Source organism: Malaclemys terrapin, chromosome 19 (genome assembly GCF_027887155.1).
Source record: "Malaclemys terrapin pileata isolate rMalTer1 chromosome 19, rMalTer1.hap1, whole genome shotgun sequence".
NCBI lineage: Eukaryota > Metazoa > Chordata > Testudines > Emydidae > Malaclemys > Malaclemys terrapin.
The window spans coordinates 1559064-1581380 of record NC_071523.1 but is presented as its reverse complement, the minus strand read 5'-3'; the positions used below and the strand labels follow the sequence as shown (position 1 = coordinate 1581380).

The 22317-nt window shown below is 47.9% G+C and overlaps 2 protein-coding genes across 5 annotated transcripts in view; one reads left to right on the top strand and one right to left on the bottom strand.

The window, feature by feature from the left end:
- Window positions 1-11258: 11258 nt before the first annotated feature.
- On the bottom strand, window positions 11259-16832 carry LOC128826008 (uncharacterized). The gene is made up of 2 exons (XM_054008982.1): window positions 12902-16832; window positions 11259-11825 (listed from the first exon to the last, which is right to left on the bottom strand). Exons 1-2 carry the CDS (start codon window positions 13443-13445, stop codon window positions 11341-11343), a joined length of 1029 nt encoding a protein of 342 aa, XP_053864957.1. The 5' UTR covers window positions 13446-16832; the 3' UTR covers window positions 11259-11340.
- Window positions 16833-16961: 129 nt separating this feature from the next.
- Window positions 16962-22317, top strand: part of USP48 (ubiquitin specific peptidase 48) — a 54414-nt gene continuing 49058 nt past the window's right edge. For 2 of the 4 annotated variants that reach the window (XM_054008980.1, XM_054008978.1), the window contains exons 1-5: window positions 16962-17232; window positions 17380-17542; window positions 18851-18971; window positions 20205-20361; window positions 21393-21520. In XM_054008980.1, coding sequence (XP_053864955.1) covers window positions 17409-17542; window positions 18851-18971; window positions 20205-20361; window positions 21393-21520 — 540 coding nt within the window. In that variant the 5' untranslated portion in view covers window positions 16962-17232; window positions 17380-17408. Of the gene's footprint in view, window positions 17233-17303; window positions 17543-17671; window positions 18038-18850; window positions 18972-20204; window positions 20362-21392; window positions 21521-22317 lie in introns of those variants that run through there. The other 2 variants (XM_054008979.1, XM_054008981.1) reach the window with 2 other exon arrangements.

Below are 22317 nucleotides of genomic sequence, written 5' to 3'. Positions count from 1 at the left end.
CGAAAGGCAGCAGCCCCGGTTGTTGATTAAAAGGCAGAGGACTTCTTTCTTGTCTAGGCACAATGACTCCTAGAGCTTTACTTTTGTCCTTGCTTCAGTCTGCTTTTTATGGTCAGGATTTGTGTTGGTGGGTAGTCATGGCAACTATGGGAATTTGATGGAGCAGTAGAAGAGCCAAGGGGAACAATAAAACATGCTGCCCTAGGAACCTCCAATCCATTACAAGACTAAAAGGCATCTATATGGTGCCAGCAAACCGACATGGACAATATCTAGCCAGTGAGGATGAGGGCACAGCTGCTGGGCATGGACATGCCACAGCCCTAACAAGATAGGTATTCGGAGATCCAGGCTGAAAAGGATGGGCTCAGGACTGATTTAGAACTGATGGAAACTACTCAGGCCCTGATTCCGTTAGGTGCTTGAGCACTCCCATCAACGCCGCTGAACACCCCTTCCCCTTGGCTGCCCCAAGCACCTGCTTGTTGGGCTTGTGCCTGGAGCTGGCCCTGGCCAAAAGTGAAATCCCTGCAAGCTGCATGGAAACTTTTTAAAGACACCATAACAGAGGCTCAACTTGCATATCCCAAATTAAAAGCATAGTAAGAGAACCAAAGAGGTGCTATTGTGGCTAAACAACAAAGTAAATGAAGCAGTGAGAGATTAAAAAAGCATCCTTTAAAAAGTGAAAGTTAGATCCTAGTGAGGAAAATAGAAAGGAGCATAAACTCTGTCAAATGAAGTGTAAAAATATAATTAGGAAGGCCAAAAAAGAATTTGAAGAACAACTAGCCAAAGACTCAAAAAGTAATAGCAATTTTTTTTTAAAGTACTGTACATTAGGAGGAGGAAGCCTGCTAAACAACCAGTGGGGCCACTGGATGATTGAGATGCTAAAGGAGCACTCAAGGACAATAAGGCCATTGCAGTGAAACTAAATGAATTCTTTGCATCAGTCTTCATGGCTGGGGACATGAGGAGATTTTAAACCTGACCCATTCTTTTTAGGTGACAAATCTGAGGAACTGTATCAGATTGTGGTGTCATTAGAGGAGGTTTTGGAACAAATTGATAAATTAAACAGTAATAAGTCACCTGACCAGATAGGATTCACCCAAGAGTTCTGAAGGAATTCAAATGTGAAATTGCAGAACTTTGTAATGTGGAAGCAGAGAAAGAACTGACAGGAAGGGGATTGCAATGCATGACAGTTCGTTAGCAAGAGTCAGGCTAACTGTAACCCTAATAACGCGAGATTTGTAGAAGTGAGGAATGTGTGAGGCGAGTGGGAAAGAACTGTGTGAGAAGTTGTTGCGACCTTGTGTAGATAATATAATATAGACTATAGACTAAGAGTCTACATTAGTGAGCAAAACAAGATATCAGAATGACCTTTGTATAAACAAAATGCAGCTGTTGCTCATTATTGTCTGTAACAAAAGGTATAAATGCTTGCTGTAATTGTTTACCTGTCGAGAGACCTGTTTAGCTCTCTCCCTCTATGCAATTGATAGAGAGAAAATAAAGTATCTGACTTGCTGTACCCAAACAAAAAGTGAGAACTCGGTTATTCTCCGACAATTTGGGGGCTCGTCTGGGATGGCAACATCCACAGAGGCACCGGCAGCTGCTACGGATCATTTCCCTTCAAATCCCATGGCGCCACAATAGAGGTAGGAGACCTTTTGAAATCTCTATTGGGGTGTCGGAGGAGGACTGTCCCTGGGGCCGTCTGTCCCTGTTGGGCTCACGCCATCCTAACTTATTGACTGTGCAGCAAGATCAGATGCAGAGCGGTTCTGGGGAATTGTTTTGCCATCCCCATAAGGTAGTTGTATGCGGTTCTGGGGAACTGTTAGTTTGGCCGCCCCCATATGCATAAGAGAGATGCATAGGTATGCACTGGTGCTGAGGGGTTGTTACTGCCTCAAGAGGGGTTGTTACCGCCTCCTAGTGTATTGAGTCCGGACATGAGGTACAGATGCATCGTGGTATTTGGAGATAGAGAGGGGGGGGGGTGTGAATTGAGAGTTACCGGAAGACGCCCAGAGTACTCTGCAAAGTCTTTTGGCTCGTGACCAGAACTACTCTAACGCAAGCCCGGTAACTAGAGGATCTTTTAGGAGATCCGACCCACGGTGGGCTAACTCGGCCTGGCATCGTCCGGCAAGGAGGCTACCTGGGTCTAGGAGTGTGTGAACCCATCTTCCCTCCCCTTTTCCTCTCTGTGTGAGCCACTGACAGTCTGATCATCTCACTGGATGCAACGAGAGTAAGCGGCGCCGTCTCTCAGACTAGCCAACACTCTTTGCTGAAGGGAGGTGTAGGAGGGTCGTGGCCATCCTCGTTAGCCTCTCCTGTGTGAGTACCCTGTAGGGAGAGATCCTTAGTTTATGTGTCGCTAGAGCAGACAGGGCATCCTCCCTGTGTGTGTGATTGGAAAATGGGTGGGGGACAGTCTAAGGATTCCCTCTCACCCCCTAAAGGTGTACCCCAGCTTATTTCATGTACGTACATTATGGTCCTAAAACCTGCAGGTATTTAGAGAATTGGAATCATTACACGCGTGAAAATTCATCTAAACAATGCCCACTAAAAGGTACCTTCAATCTAGATAAGATCATACATCTCAGAGGAGCTTTTAATCACCAAAAAGCCTCTGACACACAATGGGAGCAATTTGTCTATTGAGGAAAGGAACGGGTTAATTTGAAATTCAGCTTGGTCCAGAGATAAAGAGAGTTAATCTGCGTTCAAGGTCAAGAATCAACGCAGACCAGGCTAAGTACAAAGAAAAACTGCTTTCGGCCCCAGCTGGCTGTGGAAAAAAAAATATAGACCTAGTCAAACCAAAGGCAATACAAGTTACAGTGCTGAGATTACATTTGCAAAGCTTAACTGTCCAGTGAGATCCAACAGTCTGCCTTTGCCACCCTGGAGCTGGCGTGGTTTGGGGACGCTGAAGAAGCCACAGGCAGCCGGCCTGGACTGGAATCACTGAAAAGACGCCCCAGGAGACCCCAGGGCGTAAAAGAACTGCCCTCCCAAGAGAGGAAGCAAGTTGGAGATTGCACAGCGCCTTCTCTGAACGTTATACACGTACGTGGCCAGTCTGGATGTACGTGTGTGAGTATGAAAGTGTGCCTACTCTCAGCCGCAGTAAGTCTGAGAACCGGAGAGGGATTTAGCATTCCTCTCTCCACCCTGGTTGACTGGGAAGGGTGTCAGGTGGATCTACCCCAGTCGTAGCAGGACTGGGCAATAGAGAAATTGGAGAAAAGGGAAGAGTTGTGTACTTGATAACTAGAATTGAGCAATTAAGAGCATAGATCATGAACCAGGCAGCAACTCAAACCTACGCCCAGGGCAAGTTGCAAGCCTTGAGACAGGACTTCCAGGCAGAAAAGGAAGCACTGGCTAAGCAAGTACTGGTCCTTCAGGGACTTGTCAGAATTTAACCATTTGTGTTTGCATATACTGTAACAGCAGTGTGTTTGCCACAAGAGAAAATTGAATAGTTAAACGCCAATGGGCCATGCGTTTTGCCCAGGTGGCAAGCCTCACGAGGGAGGACTCGGATAGCCTTGTGAGTAAGAATGTTTAAGGGAAGAGACCAGGAAGGGTGGGGGCTAGTTGACAAGCCCACCCTCCTAGCTAAATTGGTAGTGAAAAAGCCAGTGCCCATGGAAGGGACGGTTCAGCGAGAAAAGCAGGATCGGGACCAAGCGGGCAGGCAACCAATAGAGAGATTGGAAAACAGGTTGGAAACTTTGAGGGCATAGTGGAAGGAAAGGAGTAAATAATTATAAGCATGGGGATTTCAAATCCCCAGGATAATAATTGGAATGGTAAAATGTGTGAAAGATAGAGTCTTTGTACCAAGGTGCAAGGCTCTCCTTTTCTTCTGCAGAATAAAGCAACTCTTCCTCGTCCCTGTCTGGCTGTTATTGGCTCTCAGCTAGGTGGACCCGATATTTCAGTGACTGTTTCTGGCAACTCCGCTGGGACTCTCCTAGCTCAGACATTGGACTCCGGACGGCTGCGGCGAACTGGGAACGGTGCCAACGGGGTGTTTTGCCCCTTTTCTCTGCTTCACCGCAGCCCCCCTGGGGTTCGTGTTCCGATAAGGTGACTCCTAATAGGATAAGGAGACACTGTCTGGTTCTGTTTTGGTTAACCGGTTAATGAATTTCTGTCTTATACATTTGGGCGTTAGGTGTGTGGACAGAACTGAGCCTCTCATTCATAATTCCTCAGAGTGGAAGCCATCGCATGCGATAAAGCTCTGAGGTCGAATTAGGATCCTTCTGTCCCGTCCCCTGTAGCGGTCAGTATTAGTAGAAATTCCTGTAATAGGATCCTATTAGGCCATAATTCCCTCTGTTCTCTGTGTAATTCTCTGTTAGAGTGTCAGCAGGCAGATGGGTGGGTCTCTGGTCTCTGGTCAAACCCTCTGAGGATAGCCCTTTGGATTATATGTTAAGTAAATGGCCTTTACCCGGTGTTCAAAAAAGAAATAGTTACACCTTGTGTAGAAATTGATGTGGCTAGTGTTGTGGAAATTGAATTGTGGAGAGGATGTGCATTTTCCCCAAAACATGTGCAGTGTATATTGTAGTAGAGGTAAAAGAAATGCAAACCTACCAATATAGGTTGTGTTGTCTCTTTCAGATCACTGGGTGTTTGAAAGCAGGAGTTAGAAGTAAAAGGCATTTAAAAGTCTGGGAAAGTTAATTGTGTCCTTTTTTTTTTTTTTTTTTAAGTAAGAATCTTTAAGCTGTGGATAGCTTTGGATCTGGAAGCAAGCCAGAAAGCATCTGTATTAATGCAATTTTCTAACTAATAAGGTAGAAGCCACTGAAACCTGGGCTGCCTGTGAAACAAATACAAGGAAATATGGGGTAATTCCTCTGTTTTGCCTAAAATCAACAAGAGTATGTGTATATAAAGGAAATATTTTAAGCAATGACTGACTGCCCAGAAGGGGTAGACCTCTGGTCTTTTGTCTTTCAGATCATCAGAGAAAACGGATGCCAGCTGAACAGTATTCAATGTACCATGCATTTACTGGTACAATAGGAATTATTTTTGTGTCCTGTCTTGTGGCCAGAATTGTTGTTTAATATTTTCATAAGACAGTCTAATTCAAAATTAAATAGAAGGGTTAAATCAAAAAGCAGATACTTGTTTTATTCAACTTGGAATACAAAGTGTTTGGATAAATCAGGAAAATGTGATATACTAAAGTCTAATACATTTGCTTAAGTAAGAAAAAGAAACTTCATTGGCCAGATTTCTTTTAATTGAAAAATTTTTGTTAAAATTTGCATACCAACAGTCTTTGGAAGCAAGGATATGGAAGGTTAACCCATTCCCCATATTGCCCATGGGATCCTTCTGGCTACCTCAGATTTCTAGCCAGAGGGCTGCGGAGGGAGGAAAGCTATTGGACACCAGAGATTGTACCGAGTAAGTGGACTCCTCAAAAGTGGGTGTTCTCGTCCTGGCTTGTTGCTCCACAGCTCTGTAATAAAGTTATTTTACTGGAAGGGTGTATGTGGCACACGTTGCCATTGTACAGTACATTAGTCTTATTATTCAATGTGTATGTGTTCATTGTGGGAAAAGGTGTATGAGTGAAGAGTGGAAGTTTCCTTTGTAGGCTAAAAGAAGCCAAGAAGGGGAGAAGGAAAAAACAAAGAGTTAACTGAGGGAAAAAAATAGCTAGCAAGCTCAGTTCAAAGATAAGATGCTGGCCCCATCCAAGGACATTGTTCACAGCTAAGACTTGGCTGACAACCAAGAAAAGGGGGGGCCTGAATGTGCCCAAGCAACTGAGATCTGCAAAACACTGCCAGGCATTAATGAAATGTGTTAGGTTTCTTTTCTCACAGATAAAAGAAGTGCTACCAAAGACCCTAGTAGCCCTGCCATTCATTGAAACAAGGAGACTGAGTCTACGTAAAGTTCATCAACGAAAGACTGCTTTGGCTCCAACTGGAAAAGCCCCTTCCAAGTACTGTTAACCACCAACACCGCTGTGAAGTGCCAAGGACTACCTGCCTGGACCCATGCTTCTCACTGTAAAAAGACTCCTCCACCTCAGGAGGACTCCCTGACTTATGATAAGCCTATTTCTCCTTCTAGCTCTGCTTTGCCTTCTGGACAGCAGGAAAAAGGAAAAAAAAGATAAGGTGAAGTGCTAGTAACCTCTCCCTTGTCCACTGACAGACCTGCTGTGCCTTTAGATTTTTCTAGAAGAAGCAAAACCATTACAGGGTGATGTGCTAGTAACCTCTCCCTTGTATGATGCTAAACCACACTGTTTCAGGAAAAGAGAAGAAGGAATACTTGCTTCATTGAAACCACAAAGTCCAGGGATTCCTGACTACAAAAGACATTAAGAACTGACCCTGGTGAAGAAACAAAGAATTATACACTGGCAGGAAGAAACTTGTGGGACCCATGCTTGGGAACATGGTATTGATTGGATTTTGGGGTTTATTCTACAGGCTGCGCCCTGTGTTTTGGATAAGTCCTTCAGCATGTATTGCCCTCCCTAATTGGATTTTAAATTATAAGTACCAAAGGCACTTGTTGCCATTGCCCCTGCCATCTCCTCCATTACGCTATTACCCCTGTAACACATCCAAATACAGACAATGCCATAGATTTGATAAAACCAATGACTAAGGCCTTCACACTTCAGTGATTTATTTAAATATTGTTTGAAAGAAAAATATTTTTAAGGTTCAGGATATCCCATATAAGCGAACAATTGAATGGATCAGTGGAGATAAAAGTATGATATCACTACAAGTGAACCCCAAGAATCTGTAATTGCAATTGATGGGTTCTATAGTGAAGTAGATATGATGGCTGTTCCTGGAATTTGCACTGTGTTAAATGAGGCCCTTATTGTTATTTGGTCACCCAATTAGTGAACAATTAAATGAATACCCAAAGAATTTGTTTTGCCACTGGAAATTTTACCTGCATATAAATTATTCCAGTGACTAATAATGTGACCTGTACCTTATTGCAATACACCCCTTCTTATGCCATTAATATCATGCCTCACGGAAATACATAAAGGTATTCAACCAACAGATGTGGTACAGTACTACACCAAAGAGATGGTACTGAATATCACTGAGGCTGGGAAGGCATTGCAGTGGGATCGAGCATGTTCAGAAATTCAGGATTTCCTGAATGACCAGCTAATGGCCATTCGGAATGATCTAGAGCATCAGGCTTGGCCCACTGCACTTACAGACACATCAGGAGTACCATCTGATCTATGGCCATGGAGACATACTTGGAGACTTTCTGGCTTGAAGTGCAGACATTCTCAGTGCTCCTTCCAAGCATATGTACCGGTTTTGGGGGGGGGGGGGGTGGACTCCCACATACCGAATCCTGCCGGGTCCATAGGGAGGATGCATGTGGGATTGGGTAATTCACCGAGACATCTGGGAAATTAGACTAGTTGGTATGCCCAATCGATTTTTAGTCAGTGCTCCTGGGATTACACCTGACATTTGGATGGGGTTAGGGAGTCAATGGACAGTTTGGCCGTTAGAACCCCCACAGCTTCAGTGTATACATAAACTGAAGCCAGGAGAAGTTGTCACTGTTCATGACTACATTTGCTGGGAGGGTAGGGGACAAGGAACTACCCTGACAGGACATTTACTTTTCCATAGCTGTGCGTATATTAATGCCACCACATTGCACGACAACATTTTAATCTCACTACCACTGCAGGCAATCATATTATCTACTGGCCTGCAGATAGAATTTTGCAAGTAGCCCTTAGGTTCCAGATACCCTTTAATTGGACTAGTTTAGTACCTGATCGATTTCAAAATTTGCTTTCACTGTTACCAGAGGTTCAGAAAATCTCTGCAATACAAGGGCAAATTCACATGATTCAAAATATATATCAAGTTGAAAAGTATGCCTTTCATACAGCTTATAGAGTGTCTACTTTATGTACAAAGTATGATGTATTGTGCTTTATGACTAAAATTGTACAACAACCCCATCATATTATTGCTATGGGAATGTTATTGCTTGTGTTGCTATTAGTTAGTTTAGGATTATGTTATTGTAAAGGATGTAATAATAGTAATACCTTTCATGTCCACACTCATCATGCATTGTCATTACATCCAATCAAAACCCCTAAGGTTGAAGCATCTGAAGTAGAATCTGAATTCCAAGGATATGTCTACACTACGGGATTAATCCGAATTTATATAATTCGAATTTGGAAAACAGATTGTATAAAGTCGAAATGTATGCGGCCACACTAAGCACATTAGTTCGGCGGTGTGCGTCCAAGTACTGGGGCTAGCGTCGATTTCTGCAGCGTTGCACTGTGGGTAGCTATCCCATAGCTATCCCATAGTTCCCGCAGTCTCCCACGCCCATTGGAATTCTGGGTTGAGATCCCAGTGCCTGATGGGACAAAAAACATCGTCGCAGGTGGTTCTGGGTACAGCCTCACCTCCTCCCTCCCTCCCTCCCTGCATGAAAGCAATGGACGGCAGACAACCATTTCGCGCCTTTTTTCCTGGGTGGGTGAACACTGCAGACTCCATACCACGGCAAGCATGGAGCCCGCTCAGCTCAAAACAGCAGTCATGAACATTGTAAACACCTCACGCGTTCTCGTGGAGTTTATGCTGAGCCAGGACCAGAAAAACAAGGTGAGGAGGCAGCGGCAGCGCAGCGACAAGCATGATGAGGACATGGACATGGACATGGACACGGACATGGACACGGATACAGAATTCTGTGAAACCGCGGGCCCCGGTGCTTTGGAGATCATGTTGTTAATGGGGCAGGTTCTATCCATGGAACGCCGATTCTGGGCAAGGGAAACAAGCACAGACTGGTGGGACCGCATAGAGTTGCATGTGTGGGATGATTCCCAGTGGCTGCGGAACTTTCGCATGCGTAAGGGCACTTTCATGGAACTTTGTGACTTGCTGTCCCCTGCCCTGAAACGCCAGAATACCAAGATGAGAGCAGCCCTCACAGTTGAGAAGCGCGTGGCGATAGCCCTGTGGAAGCTTGCAACGCCAGACAGCTACCGGTCAGTCGGGAATCAATTTGGAGTGGGCAAATCTACTGTGGGGGCTGCTGTGATGCAAGTAGCCAAAGCAATCACTCAGGTGCTGCTACGAAAGTTAGTGACTCTGGGAAATGTGCAGGCCATAGTGGATGGTTTTGCTGCAATGGGATTCCCTAACTGTGGTGGGGCGATAGATGGAACCCATATCCCTATCTTGGCACCGGAGCACCAAGCCACCGAGTACATAAACCACAAGGGGTACTTTTCAATGGTGCTGCAAGCACTTGTGGATCACAAGAGATGTTTCACCAACATCAATGCGGGCTGGGCGGGAACGGTTCATGACGCTCGCGTCTTCAGGAACACTACTCTGTTTAAAGGGCTGCAGCAAGGGACTTACTTTCTGGACCAGAAAATAACCGTTGGGGATGTTGAAATGCCAATAGTTATTCTTGGGGACCCAGCCTACCCCTTAATGCCATGGCTCATGAAGCCATACACAGGCAGCCTGGACAGGAGTCAGGAGCTGTTTAACTACAGGCTAAGCAAGTGCAGAATGGTGGTAGAATGTGCATTTGGCCGTTTAAAAGGTCGCTGGCGATCGTTACTGACTCGCTCAGACCTCAGCCAAAGAAATCTCCCCATTGTTATTTCTGCTTGCTGTGTGCTCCACAATCTCTGTGAAAGTAAGGGGGAGACCTTTATGGCGGGGTGGGAGGCTGAGGCAAATCGCCTGGCTGCTGATTACGCTAGGGTGACCAGATCACCAAAGACAAATATCGGGACGTGGGGGGGGCGTGGCGGGGGGCGGGGCCAAAAAAAAAAAAAAAAAAAACCTTCCTCCGCAAGCGCTGGAGGGAGGCCCCGGGAGACTCGGGGGAAGCGCGGGGCCGGGGTGAGTAAGAGCCCGGCCTGGCCCCGAGTGCAGGCAGGACTCAGTCGGGCGGTAGGGCGAGGAGGGGGGCGGCCCGCGGGGCCAGGCGGCGGCTGTTCTCCCCCCCGGGCAGCGGGACTCGGGAGCAGCCGCTGCTGCAGCTCCCACTGCCGCGGGGGAGGAAGCGGCCATGGCGCTCCGCGGCTGCGGCTCTGGCGCCCCCGAACCCCCCGAGCCGGGGCCTGCTGCAGGGACCCAGCAGTGCGCACGCTGGGCCCAGCCCCTGGCCAGTCGCGTCTGGGCTGCTGCCCAGCTGGTGCTATCCCGCGGCGGCCCCCGAGTGGGGGCAGCAGGCCCCAGCCCCCCCGTCCCGCTCGGGTCCCGCAGGGGAACGAACGGGGCTGGGCTGCCGATGCCTCCGCTCCGGGGCCGCCGCGGGATTGCACCAGCTGGGCAGAGCCCAGACGCGACTGGCCAGGGGCTGGGCCCAGCGTGCGCACTGCTGGGTCCCCGCAGCAGGCCCCGGCTCGGGGGGTTCGGAGGCGCCGCAGCCGCGGAGCGCCATGGCCGCTTCCTCCCCCGCGGCAGTGGGAGCTGCAGCAGCGGCTGCTCCCGAGTCCCGCTGCCCGGGGGTGAGAACAGCCACCGCCTGGCCCCGCGGGTCGCCCCCCTCCTCTCCCTACCGCCCGACTGCATCCTGCCTGCTCGGGGCCAGGCCGGACTCTTACTCACCCTGGCCCCCGGCCCCGCGCTTCCCCTGAGTCTCCCGGGCCTCCCTCCAGCGCTTGCGGAGGGGGGAGGAATGGTGAGCCCGGGGAAGAGGCGGGGATTCGGGGAGGGAGCCAATCGGGGGAGGAGGGGGCGGAGTCGGGGCGGGGGGGGGTGCGAGCACTTCCGGGCTCTAGGCTCCGGGGCATTTCCTTGTTTGTCCGGTTGTCCCGACCGCATGTCGGTCGGGACGCGGGACAAACAAGGAAATATCGGGACGGTCCCGATAAAATCGGGACGTCTGGTCACCCTAGATTACGCGCAGCCAGACACCAGGGCGATTAGAAGAGCACATCAGGAAGCGCTGTGCATCAGAGAAGCTTTGAAAACCAGTTTCATGACTGGCCAGGCTAAAGTGTGAAATATCTGTTTGTTTCTCCTTCTTGAAAACCCGCCCCCTTTATTGACTCATTTTCTGTAAGGAACCCACCCTCCCCCTTCCCCCAGCTTTCTTTCAAACCAAATAAAGTCACTATCATTTAAAAAACATTTATTCTTTATTAATAGATTAGAAAAAGAGGGAGGGAACCCGGGTGGGATTTGGGAGGAGGATCAGTGGGAAGGAAAAGACCACTAAAAAAAGGTTAAAAAAATGACAGCCTTTTGCTTGGGCTGTCTACTGGGGTGGAATGGGAAGGTGTACGAAGTCTCCCCCCCTCCGCGTTCTTACACGTCTGGGTGAGGAGGATACGGAACATGGGGAGGGGGGAGGGTGGAACAAGGGCTGTAGCGGCAGTCTGTTTTCCTGCAGCCGTTCCTGAAGCTCCACCAGACGCCGAAGCATGTCTGTTTGCTCACGCAGCAGCCCCAGCGTTGCATCCTGCCTCCTCTGATCTTCCTGCCGCCACCTCTCATCTCGAGCGTCCCTACTGTCCTCACGTTGGTCCCTCATGTCCTCACGTTGGTCCCTCCTGTCCTCACATTCACTGGCTTCTTTCCTATACTTTGCAACCGTTTCCTTCCACTCATTCAGATGAGCTCTGTCACTGCGGCTGGATTCCATAATTTCTGAAAACATCTCGTCTCGCATTTTCTTTTTAAGACGCCTTATCTGTGATAGCCTTCGGGATGGAGGAGAGAGGCTTGAGGAATTTGCAGCTGCTGTAGGGAGGGGAAAAAAAGAGAGAATTGTTTAAAAAGATACATTTTGCAGAACAATGCTTATACTCTTTCACGGTGACCAACACTATTCACATTACATAGCACATGTGATTTCTGTGCAAGGTCGCATTTTGCCTCTTAATGCTGAGTGCCTGTGGCTTTGCTGCTAGAGATCACAGGTCTGGGCAACAGAATTCGGCTTGCATGCGGCCATGGTAAGCCATTGTCTTACAGCTTCTGCGCCCTCCTTTCCCACATACCAAGCATAGCCTGTAGAGTGCTGCGGTTTTTCTGTTAACATTCAGCAGCAGCAGAAAACAAACTAACCTCCCCCACCCCCCCCTCCCGCCATGAATTCTCTGGGATGATCGCTGTACCCCTCCCCCCACCGCGTGGCTGGTATCAGGGAAGATCCCTGCAGGAACCAAACTAACCACCCCCCCCCCCGCCGCCGCCCCCCTCCCGCCATAAATTCTCTGGGATGATCACGGTACCCCTCCCCCCACTGCGTGGCTGGTAACAGGGAAGATCCCTGCTAGCCAAACGCGAAAAGCTCAGGGCCAATTTCCCATCTGCGCTTGGCTAACTGCAGGGAAGGATTTATTTTCCGCCACAGGCAAACAGCCCAGTAGGAACGGCCACCTCTGTCCCCTTAATTAAGTTCCCGTATTTCAACCAGGTTATCATGAGTGATATCACTCTCCTGAGGATTACACAACAAGATAAAGAACGGATGTTGCTTGAATGCCAGCAAACACCGGGACCATACGCTGCCAGGCTTTGTCAGGCAATGATACCAGATTACTTGCTGCAAGCATGGCGTGGTCAAGTGTCCTACCATGGAGGACGGCATAAGGATGCACTGCCCAGAAACCTTGTGGCAAGGCTTTTGGAGTACCTCCAGGAGAGCTTCATGGAGATGTCCCTGGAGGATTTCCGCTCCATCCCCAGACACGTTAACAGATTTTTCCAGTAGCTGAACTGACCGCGAATGCATCCCAAGTCCTCAGGGCAAAGTAATCATTAAAAACTGTTTGCTTTTAAAACAAGTTTTATATTTTAAAAGGTAAACTCACCTGAGGTCCCTTCCATGGGGTCAGGGTCTTGGATACTGGCTTGGGAGGGTTGGGAGGGTACTTCACTCAGAGTGAGAAAAAGATCCTGGCTGTTGGGGAGAACGGAGTGCTGTGTGCTCTCTGCAAGCTCATCCTCCTCCTCCTCCTCCTCTCCCCCATCGGCAGAATCCTCAGGTGTAGCTGATGAGACTATCCCCGACCCGGAATCCACGATCACAGGTGGGGTAGTGGTGGCAGCCCCCCCTAGAATTGCATGCAGCTCAACGTAGAAGCGGCATGTCCGCGGCTCTGACCCGGAGTGACCGTTTGCCTCCTTTGTTTTTTGATAGGCTTGTCTGAGCTCCTTGACTTTCACGCGGCACTGATCTGAGTCTCTATTGTGGCCTCTCTCCATCATGCCCTTGGAGATTTTTTCAAAAGTTTTGGCATTTCGTCTTTTAGAACGAAGTTCTGCAAGCACTGAATCCTCTCCCCATATAGCGATCAGATCCAGTACCTCCCGTACGGTCCATGCTGGTGCTCTTTTTCGATTATCGGCCTGCATGGTTACCTGTGCTGATGAGCTATCTGTGGTCACCTGTGCTCTCCACGCTGGGCAAACAGGAAATGAAATTCAAATGTTCGCGGGGCTTTTCCTGTCTACCTGGCCAGTGCATCCGAGTTTAGATTGCTGTCCAGAGCGGTCACAATGATGCACTGTGGGATAGCTCCCGGAGGCCAATACCATCGAATTGCGGCCACACTATCCCTAATTCGAAATGTTAAAATCGATTTTGGCACTACTCCGCTCGTCGGGGTGGAGTACAGAAATCAATTTAAAGGGCCCTTTATATCGAAATAAATAGCGTCGTTGTGTGGACGGTTGCAGGGTAAATTCGAATTAAAGCTGATAAATCCGAATTAAAGTCGTAGTGTAGACCAGGCCCAAGACTTAATTCAAATACAGATTTGAAAATGTTTGTTGTACTAGTAGTACAAAAGAGGGGGTGGGGAGGGATTGTGGAAGCAGAGAAAGAACTGACAGGAAGGGGATTGCAATGCATGACAGTTTGTTAGCAAGAGTCAGGCTAACTGCAACCCTAATAACGCAAGATTTGTAGAAGCGAGGAATGTGTGAGGCGAGTGGGGAAAGAACTGTGAGAAGTTGCGACCTTGTGTAGATAATGTGTAGATAATATGGACTGTAGACTAAGAGCTACATTAGTGAGCAAAACAAGATATCAGAATGACCTATATATAAACAAAATGCAACTGTTGCTCATTATTGTCTGTAACAAAAGGTATAAATGCTTGCTGTAACTGTTTACCTGTTGAGAGACCTGTTTAGCTCTCTCCTTCTATGCAATTGATAGACAGAAAATAAAGTATCTGACTTGCTGTACCCAAACAAAAAGTGAGAACTTGGTTATTCTCCGACAGTAACCTATCATTTAAATCAGCTTCATACCAGATGACTGGAGGATAGCTAATGTGACACCAATTTTTTTAAAAGGGCTCCAGAGGTGATCCCGGTAATTACAGGCTGGTAAACCTGACTTCAGTACCAGCCAAACCCCAATATAACGCAACCCGATATAACATGAATTTGGATATAACACGGTAAAGCAGTGCTCCGGAAGGGAGGTGGGGGGGCGGGGCGGCGCACTCCAGCGGATCAAAGCAAGTTCGATATAACATGGTTTCACCTGTAACACAGTAAGATTTTTTGGCTCCCGAGGACAGCGTTATATCGAGGTAGAGGTGTATAGTAAAGAACAATTATCAGATACATAGATGAACATAATTTGATGGAAGAGTCAACATGTTTTTTTTAAAAAAGAAATCATGCCTCACTAATCTACTAGAATTCCTTGCAGGGGTCAACAAGCATATGGCCAGGGGGATATAGTGTACTTAGATTTTCAGAAAGCCTTTGACAAGGTCCCTCACAAAAGGGTCTTAAGCAAAGTAAGCTGTCATGGGATAAGAGGGAAGGTCCTCTCATGGATTGGTAACTGGTTAAAAGATAGGAAACAAAGGGTAGGAATAAATGGTCAGTTCTCAGAATGGAGAGAGGTAAATAGTGGTGTCTCCCAGGGGTCTGTACTGGGACAAGTACTATTCAACATATTCATAAATGATCTGGAAAAAAGGGGTAAACAGTGAGGTAGCAAAATTTTCAGATGATCCAAAACTACTCCAGATAGTTAAGTCCAGGAATTAACTGGCGGTGTCTCGTTTTCTCTTTGGGAAATATGGTCACCCTGCGGCTCCCAGCCACTGTGGGTGGAGGGGAGCTCCTCTGCAGCTTCCAGCTGCCATGGGCAGAAGGGGTACCCCACAGCTCCCCGCAGGGGAAAACCATGGAGCCACAGCAGCAAAAGTCACGGACAGGTCACGGCTTCCGTGAATTTTTGTGTTTTTGCCCGTGACCTGTCCGTGACTTTTAGTAAAAATAACCATGCAAAATCTTAGTCTTAGATATAAACTGAAGATTAGAGAGTTGTGCTCTTAAAACTAAACAGTGCATCAATTTTAATGCAACTAAACTTTCATGCATCTGTAGCAAGTACAATGAAGTTTTAAAGCTGTTACTCTGCAGTATAGTTTTTGTGATGCCCTGTGTGGTTCAGATAGTTCAGTCATGCTCAGAGACGTGTTTATAAGCACTGAAGTATTTGATGAAAATATAAGAAAGCATCTGAAGTGAACTGTCAGTCAATTCATCCACAAGCAAAGAAAATGGCAGTGTGTCAAGGTCATTGAGCAGCTGCTGTTTGAAGTGCAGGCCTAGAAGCAAATCAATAACTGCTGTATACTTTGGTTCATCTAAAGTGATCCAATTTCATCCTTGAGGATTTCTGCCATCTTACTGACAGCACCTGTGGATGTATTGTTGGCCACACAGGGGATTATACTCAGTTCCTTCAGATCTCACCCCAGATAATATGCACAGATTTCCACCTTACAGTACTTGCAAAGTGACTGTTTAGTACAGGTTCAGATTCCTGTCCTTTTCTGTACATTTTCTTATATTGAGCCTTCTTGACCATGCTGGATTTTAATTTGCAGCAAACTGAAGTTCAAGCTTATGAGGAACAGAGTAACTATTAATATGCTCTACTCTACAGGCTATTAGCTCAGCATAGAAGAGAGATTCTCTCTTCTCTTGAAGCAGGAATGGGCATTGATGCATCCCCAAAACTGTTTACTCCCGACAAAATTCTGCGCCCCCGTGGGGGCACAGAATTCATACGGCCCACAAATGTCTGTGCCCCCTGCGCAGAAAAATGCAAAAGAAATCTGCGTGGGGGCACTTACCCGGCAGCCCAGGCAGTGCGTCTGCGCCTGGAGCAGCCTCGGAGATGCCAATCACTGGGGGTGGTAGGTGGGCAGGGCCTGCATGCCTGCGGGAAGACGTTGATCCCCGTCAGGGGGTGGGGCTGGGCCGGCCGGCCTGCCAACAAGCAACGTGCCAGTGCCTGTTGTGAGGCCCAGAATACACTATGGTGCAAACAATAAAAGGACCCACAAGGACCAGAAAGTGAAGAAGCCAGATTACAAGGGTGCGTACGTGCAGCTGGGTCAGGGACAAACCTTTCAGTTCCCAAACCTATTTCCAGAGAAAGAAGAAACCCAGACCCTGGCTCTGTCGAAGATACCCAGGAGCAATTGATGGAGAACGAGAGACGGAGGCAGACAGCTAACCCCAGGCGAGGAGGAGTCACCGACTGCTTGGGACTTCGAGGCCTGCCTTTATGCCTCTCTGATGGATTCTAATGAGCGGATCCTGCGTCTCTCCCCCCCTAGGACACAGGGGTATTTTCGAGCAGCCTGTCTGGGCAGAACCCCGCCAACATGGCCCGAGAGAGCCATGGAAAGGGAAGACCGCCGCCCAGCGCTGTCTGACACGAACGAACAAGCCGGAGACTGGTCTGGCTTCCCGAGCAGTGTGAGGCGCGGGGAGAGCGCTTTCCCGGCGCTCTGAGCCCCGCCCCGCCCCGCCCCGCCCCGCCGGTACTCGCCCCCTGTGAACGGGCGGGGGGGGGCGAGATTTAGTCTCTTCTGGCCCTTTAACTAGGCCCCGCCCCATGACAGCGCGGGGTCACCAACAGGGAACAGCAGCAGGCCACGCCCCCCGCAGTGCCCTGCGTCTCACGTCGCGGACGGTGTTCGCGCGGTGTGTTCACGTCACCAGTTCACGTGCGGTCGCTTCATGTCGTCACCGCGTCGGCGCAGCCCCTACCTGGGCCCGAGAGCCAGGAGCCAGGCGCGCAGCCAAGGAGCCGCCCGGCCGGGCTGAGCGGGGCCGCGCACCGGCGGGGGAGGGGCTGCAGCCAGGGGGCGGCCAGGTACCACGCGGAGGAGCGGGCGGGAGCGAGCGGGCGCGCGGTAGGTGGGGGGCTCCCTGTGAGCCCGCGCGGTACAGGCGTCGGGCGCGCGCTCAACGTCCGTGTCGCGGGGGGCCGGGCCGGGCCGCGTCTGACCCGCTTCCTTAGTCCGCAGGCGGCGCCCGGCGCGGAGCGGGATGGCCCCGCGGCTGCAGCTGGAGAAGGCGGCCTGGCGCTGGACCGAGAGCGTGCCGCCCGAGGAGGTGACGCAGGAGCATATCGAGGCGGCCTATCGCATTGGGCTGGAGCCCTGCCAGCGCGGCGTGTGCAGGTACCGGGCCCGCCCCTCCCCTCCCCTCCCCTCCCCTCCCCCCAGCGGCCCGAGGAAGGCCCAAACCCGCCCGCCCGCCCGTCCCCGCGGCGTCTGGGCCGCCCCGAGGCCAGGCTCTCCCCGGCAGGCTGGGGAGGAGCGGACGCTCTCTCCAGGAAGCGCCTGGCGGGGCCCGGCCAGCCCTGAGGGGAGCGCCTGGGCCCGGCTCCGATGGCAGGAGCGGGAAGGAGCCTCCCGCCAGCCGGAGAGCTCAGCGCGTCGCTGCCGGGGGGGGGGGGTCGCTGGTTCTGGGGCGACTCATGTTCCCTTGGCTGCGGAGTTCAGCCCCTTCGGAGACCCGCCCCTCCCCTCCGACGGCCCCGCGCCCAGCAGCGCCCAGCAGCGCCCAGCCTGAGCAGAGCCAGAGCCCTGTGCGGGACAAAGCGTAAGCACTCTGAAGCAAAGAAGATCTGTTTTGTCAGCGTGTTTAAAAACGAAACATTGGTGACTTTTAAGGTGACCCTGTTCCTTTAATTTTCAATGTCTTGCCAAAGTTATTAACTTTGGACTTTATGCCTGGTGGAAACCAACCTGTTCAAACTTCAGATGGACTTACCATAACTGCAGCAGAGCTATTTCTGTGCCCAGTATTGGGGGGGCGGGGAGGTGGTGTACAGAAATGTATTTGAAAACTCTCATACGACAGTGATAAATGCCTTTAGGTAGAAAATACACCATTAATGCAACCAGCTTAGTTTAAGCATGTTAAAATAAAAAACTGTTCTCCTCTCCCCTCTCCCCCCCCCATGGCTTATAAGTGCCTCCTGAACAAGTTACAACATCAAGCCCTTTCCACCCTCTCTGACTTGTCACCATATTATGTGTGGGTGAGCAGGATGAAATTGTACATAGTTGGACAAGGCATAGGAGCGTTGTCAAGAGCAATCAGGCACAGTCACCTTGAGCTGTAAATTGTCTTTGTAAAACAAAATAAAAATGCCCTGTATGGAGAAAGTGGCATTTCTGCTCATTTCGACAACTAAAACAAGGATTTTGTTTGGGTGAGCTGTACTGAGATTAACACTAATCAGTACCTCCAAGCCTGTTCAGTAAAAAACAGAGCCTGTTGGTCATAAATTAAAGAGCACGTACTATTAATAAAGAGAACTTCTTAAGTTACTTCTGTGTGTTCTTTATTCTGTTTGCTGTTGTCCTTTGTTTTGCAAATAAAACTAATTTAGTTCACCTTGTCTGCTGCCTGTTTATGCACTAGTTACAAATGGCAAATGTATGGTCTATAATTTAATGTTTTCATAACTGTTTTTGTAGAAGAAACTGCAGAGGAAACCCAAACTGTTTGGTTGGGATTGGTGAACATGTTTGGCTAGGAGAAATTGATGAAAATAGCTTTCACAACATTGATGACCCAAACTCTGAACGGAGGAAAAAGGTAAAAGAAACTCATTTTTGTCATTCAAACTGTAGCTCTAGTTTGGCAAATGCTTTCTATTTATGTGAGTAAAGTTTACATATGTGCTTAAGTGTTTGTAGGTTAAGGGCCTACATAGAAGAACCGTCTTCTTCAAAGAATACCATATTGACAGGATTCCCACTACTGGTTTTCAGCTCCCTAGCATGAGTCTGGAATTCCCTTAGGTTTCAAAGATTTGAGGCACTAGCTGCTCATTCCCCATCTGAGACCAACTCTGAGTGCTCAGTGCCCTAGAGTAGAGGTCTCCAAAGTGACGTGCCCAAGAGGATCCTTGGGGGCGTGCGGCAGGAGGAGCGTGTTTTTTTTTTTTTTTTTTTGCTTTGGCTTTGGCAAAAAGGTAGAGCCAGCGCGGCAGGGGGGTGCGTGCTCAAAAATTTTTTTACTGATTGGGTGCGCGATTAAAAAAGTTTGGAGACCACTGCCCTAGAGCATTCAATTTCATTTCCTTGATGAGCAGAATGCAATGAGTTCTCTATATTCTAAGGGTAAGGGGCATCCAAAGAAATCACCAGAAGAGAACTACACTTGGGGGGAGAAATCGATCTAAGTTACGCAGCTTCAGCTACGTGAATAACATAGCTGAAGTCGACATACTTAGATCTACTTACTGCGGTGTCTTCACTGAAGTAAGTCGATGGCTGATGCTCCCCCGTCAACTCCACTTGCGCCTCTCGCCCTGGTGGAGTACTGGAGTCGATGCGATAAATCGACTCTCACTGGATCGATCGCTGCCCGTCTATCCAGCCGGTAATGTAGACAAGCCCTTAGAAGTTCAAAATGTTACATGCTTCCCTTCAGAGTTAAGAAACAGGACAGGGACGTATGTTAGTTGGGAATTGGTCCTGCTTTGAGCAGGGGGTTTTACTAGATGACCTCTTGAGGTCCCTTCCAACCCTGATATTCTATGATTCTATGGTTAGTATAAATGGAGTCAGATGATATCTGCAGGTAAGCAGAATTACAGATGAACAATTGTCTATTTAATGACATCATGTTGATTGGACACGTACTGTTGGAGACTAAGAAGTTTGAAGGAAAACTCCATAAACCTGTAGAGTCTCAGCACCAATAACTAGTTTCTACACTGCTGCTTTTAAATGAGTTAGTAAGAGCCTAATTGACAGTCAGTTTTATCAATCTGCTCCTTTTAAACAGGAATTAATTCATATAATGTTTTCTGTTTTATGTTAGAACGCCTTTGTAGGCCTAACAAACCTTGGAGCCACATGCTACGTGAACACTTTCTTGCAGATGTGGTTTCTTAACTTGGAACTTCGGCAGGCCCTTTACTTGTGTCCAAGCACCTGCAGTGAATATGTGACTGGTCAAGGCATCCCAAAAGACAGAGGTTAGTGGAAGGTCATAGCATCTCCTAAGCCTTTGTTTTGTTATAAGCAAAAGTTGCTTTAATTATCTCAGCAAAGAGAGAAGTTTTAATGTATTTGAATGAGCTACTCTGAAATTTTGTGAACCTTATGGTGTGAAGTCATTTTCTGCTTTATACAGTTAAAAGTGGTAAACAATATTAAGTGACTAGAGAGGGAAAAATTATAAGAAATATTAATTTTCATGTTTCAGGACATTATTCTCCCACCAGCTGACTGGGGTTAGGAAGAAGGATCTACCCATAAGCATATTTCATGCGAGAACTTCAATCCCACATAAGGAAATTATGTAGAAAAATCTGGCATTGGCCACGGTTGGTGCCAGAATAATGTACTAGATTGTTCGCACCAGATTAGACCAGTGGCCCATGTTTTTTGTTTAATGTGCTATAGGTGTGCTTTGCAGTTAATGTGGCTTAATAGTATGCTGCTTTCTGTTTTACACTGTGGATTATTGCATGGTAATATCTGTTTTACCATGCTGCTTAAACTTACTATTGCAGCTGGTATTTCACACCAGATAAAATGAATTTTTGTCCATTTTTTGTGAGGTATTTTTAGCCCATCGTCTCATTTGATGGAGGAGGTACTCAGAAGATATGGTACTTGAAAGCAACAAAATACTGTGGAAAACCTCAAGTGTACAACAGAACAGAATTTATTATTAACTAATAGCCTTAGGGCCTTCTCCCCCTACTGAGTGTTGGCTGTGGGAAAGGCAGCACGGTCTAAAATGGGAAAATCTGTCATCTTTAGAACTGATTTTCTGATTCTTAATTTAACCACTTTAGAGCTCATGATGATTTGTAATCTGAGCTGTAAACAAGGACAGCTTGTTTCTGACCATGAAGATGTTTATTAAAAATAGTTTAATCCATTGACTAACAAAAAGTAAATTATTCTAATTGGAATGACTTTAATTTTCTCTTGTCTTGTTTTGAGAAAAACAGTAACTTTCTGATCACTAACTTGGGCATGTTTTTTTTCCCAATAGATTATGAACCCCAGACAATTTGTGAACATCTTCAGTACTTGTTTGCGTTGTTACAGAACAGTAATAGACGATACATTGATCCCTCCGGGTTTGTTAAAGCGCTAGGTTTGGATACAGGACAACAACAGGTAGTCGAGGTTTTTAAATTTGACGAGCTTTCCTTTTGAACAAATTGAGCATGGTGGAACATTTATCCTGTAACAGAGCATAAAAACCTGTTGATTGGATTGTCAGGTGTAAATTGGCATTGTTTGGTAGAGTTAATTGGAGCTGTGCCGATTTACACCTTGAGGAGCTGTTCCTAGATTTAAAATGAAACAACTGATTAAAATCATGCTGTCTTGTTTGCTTGTGCTTCTACTTTTCTGTTGCTTGACTAGAGCTATCATGTAAACGGAAGTAACCTGTATTTGTGTGCTAAGACACTGCAAAGCGGTGTCATGATGGGTCTCAAAGAGGTATGAGAAACCCAGAAGGATAATGGAGCCACACTTGGGTGATTGTTTTTTCTAGAGGTCATCTAATGCATCCGAGGGTGATGAGGGAGTTGGCTGATTTGATTGCAGAGCCATTGGCCATTATCTTTGAAAACTTGTGGCGAACGGGGGAGGTCCTGGACAATTGGAAAAAGGCAAATATAGTGCCCATCTTTAAAAAAGGGAAGAAGGAGAATCTGGGGAACTACAGACTAGTCAGCCTCATCTCAGTCCCTGGAAAAAACATGGAGCAGGTCCTCAAGAAATCCATTTTGAAGCACGTGGAGGAGAGGAAGGTGATCAGGAACAGTCAACATGGATTCACCAGGGCAAGTCATGCCTGACCAACCTGATTGCCTTCTATGTTGAGATAACTGGCTTTGTGGATATGGGGAAAGCGGTGGACATCATGTATCTTGACTTTAGCAAAGCTTTTGATACGGTCTCCC

Excerpts from the sequence above, each read along its gene's own strand:
- LOC128826008 (XM_054008982.1), bottom strand. The coding sequence starts at position 13,445 with ATGCAGGCCGATAATCGAAAAAGAGCACCAGCATGGACCGTACGGGAG. Across the intron at positions 11,826-12,901 it reads CCCCATGGAAGGGACCTCAG|CAGCTGCAAATTCCTCAAGC; the intron begins GTGAGTTTACCT and ends CCCTCCCTACAG.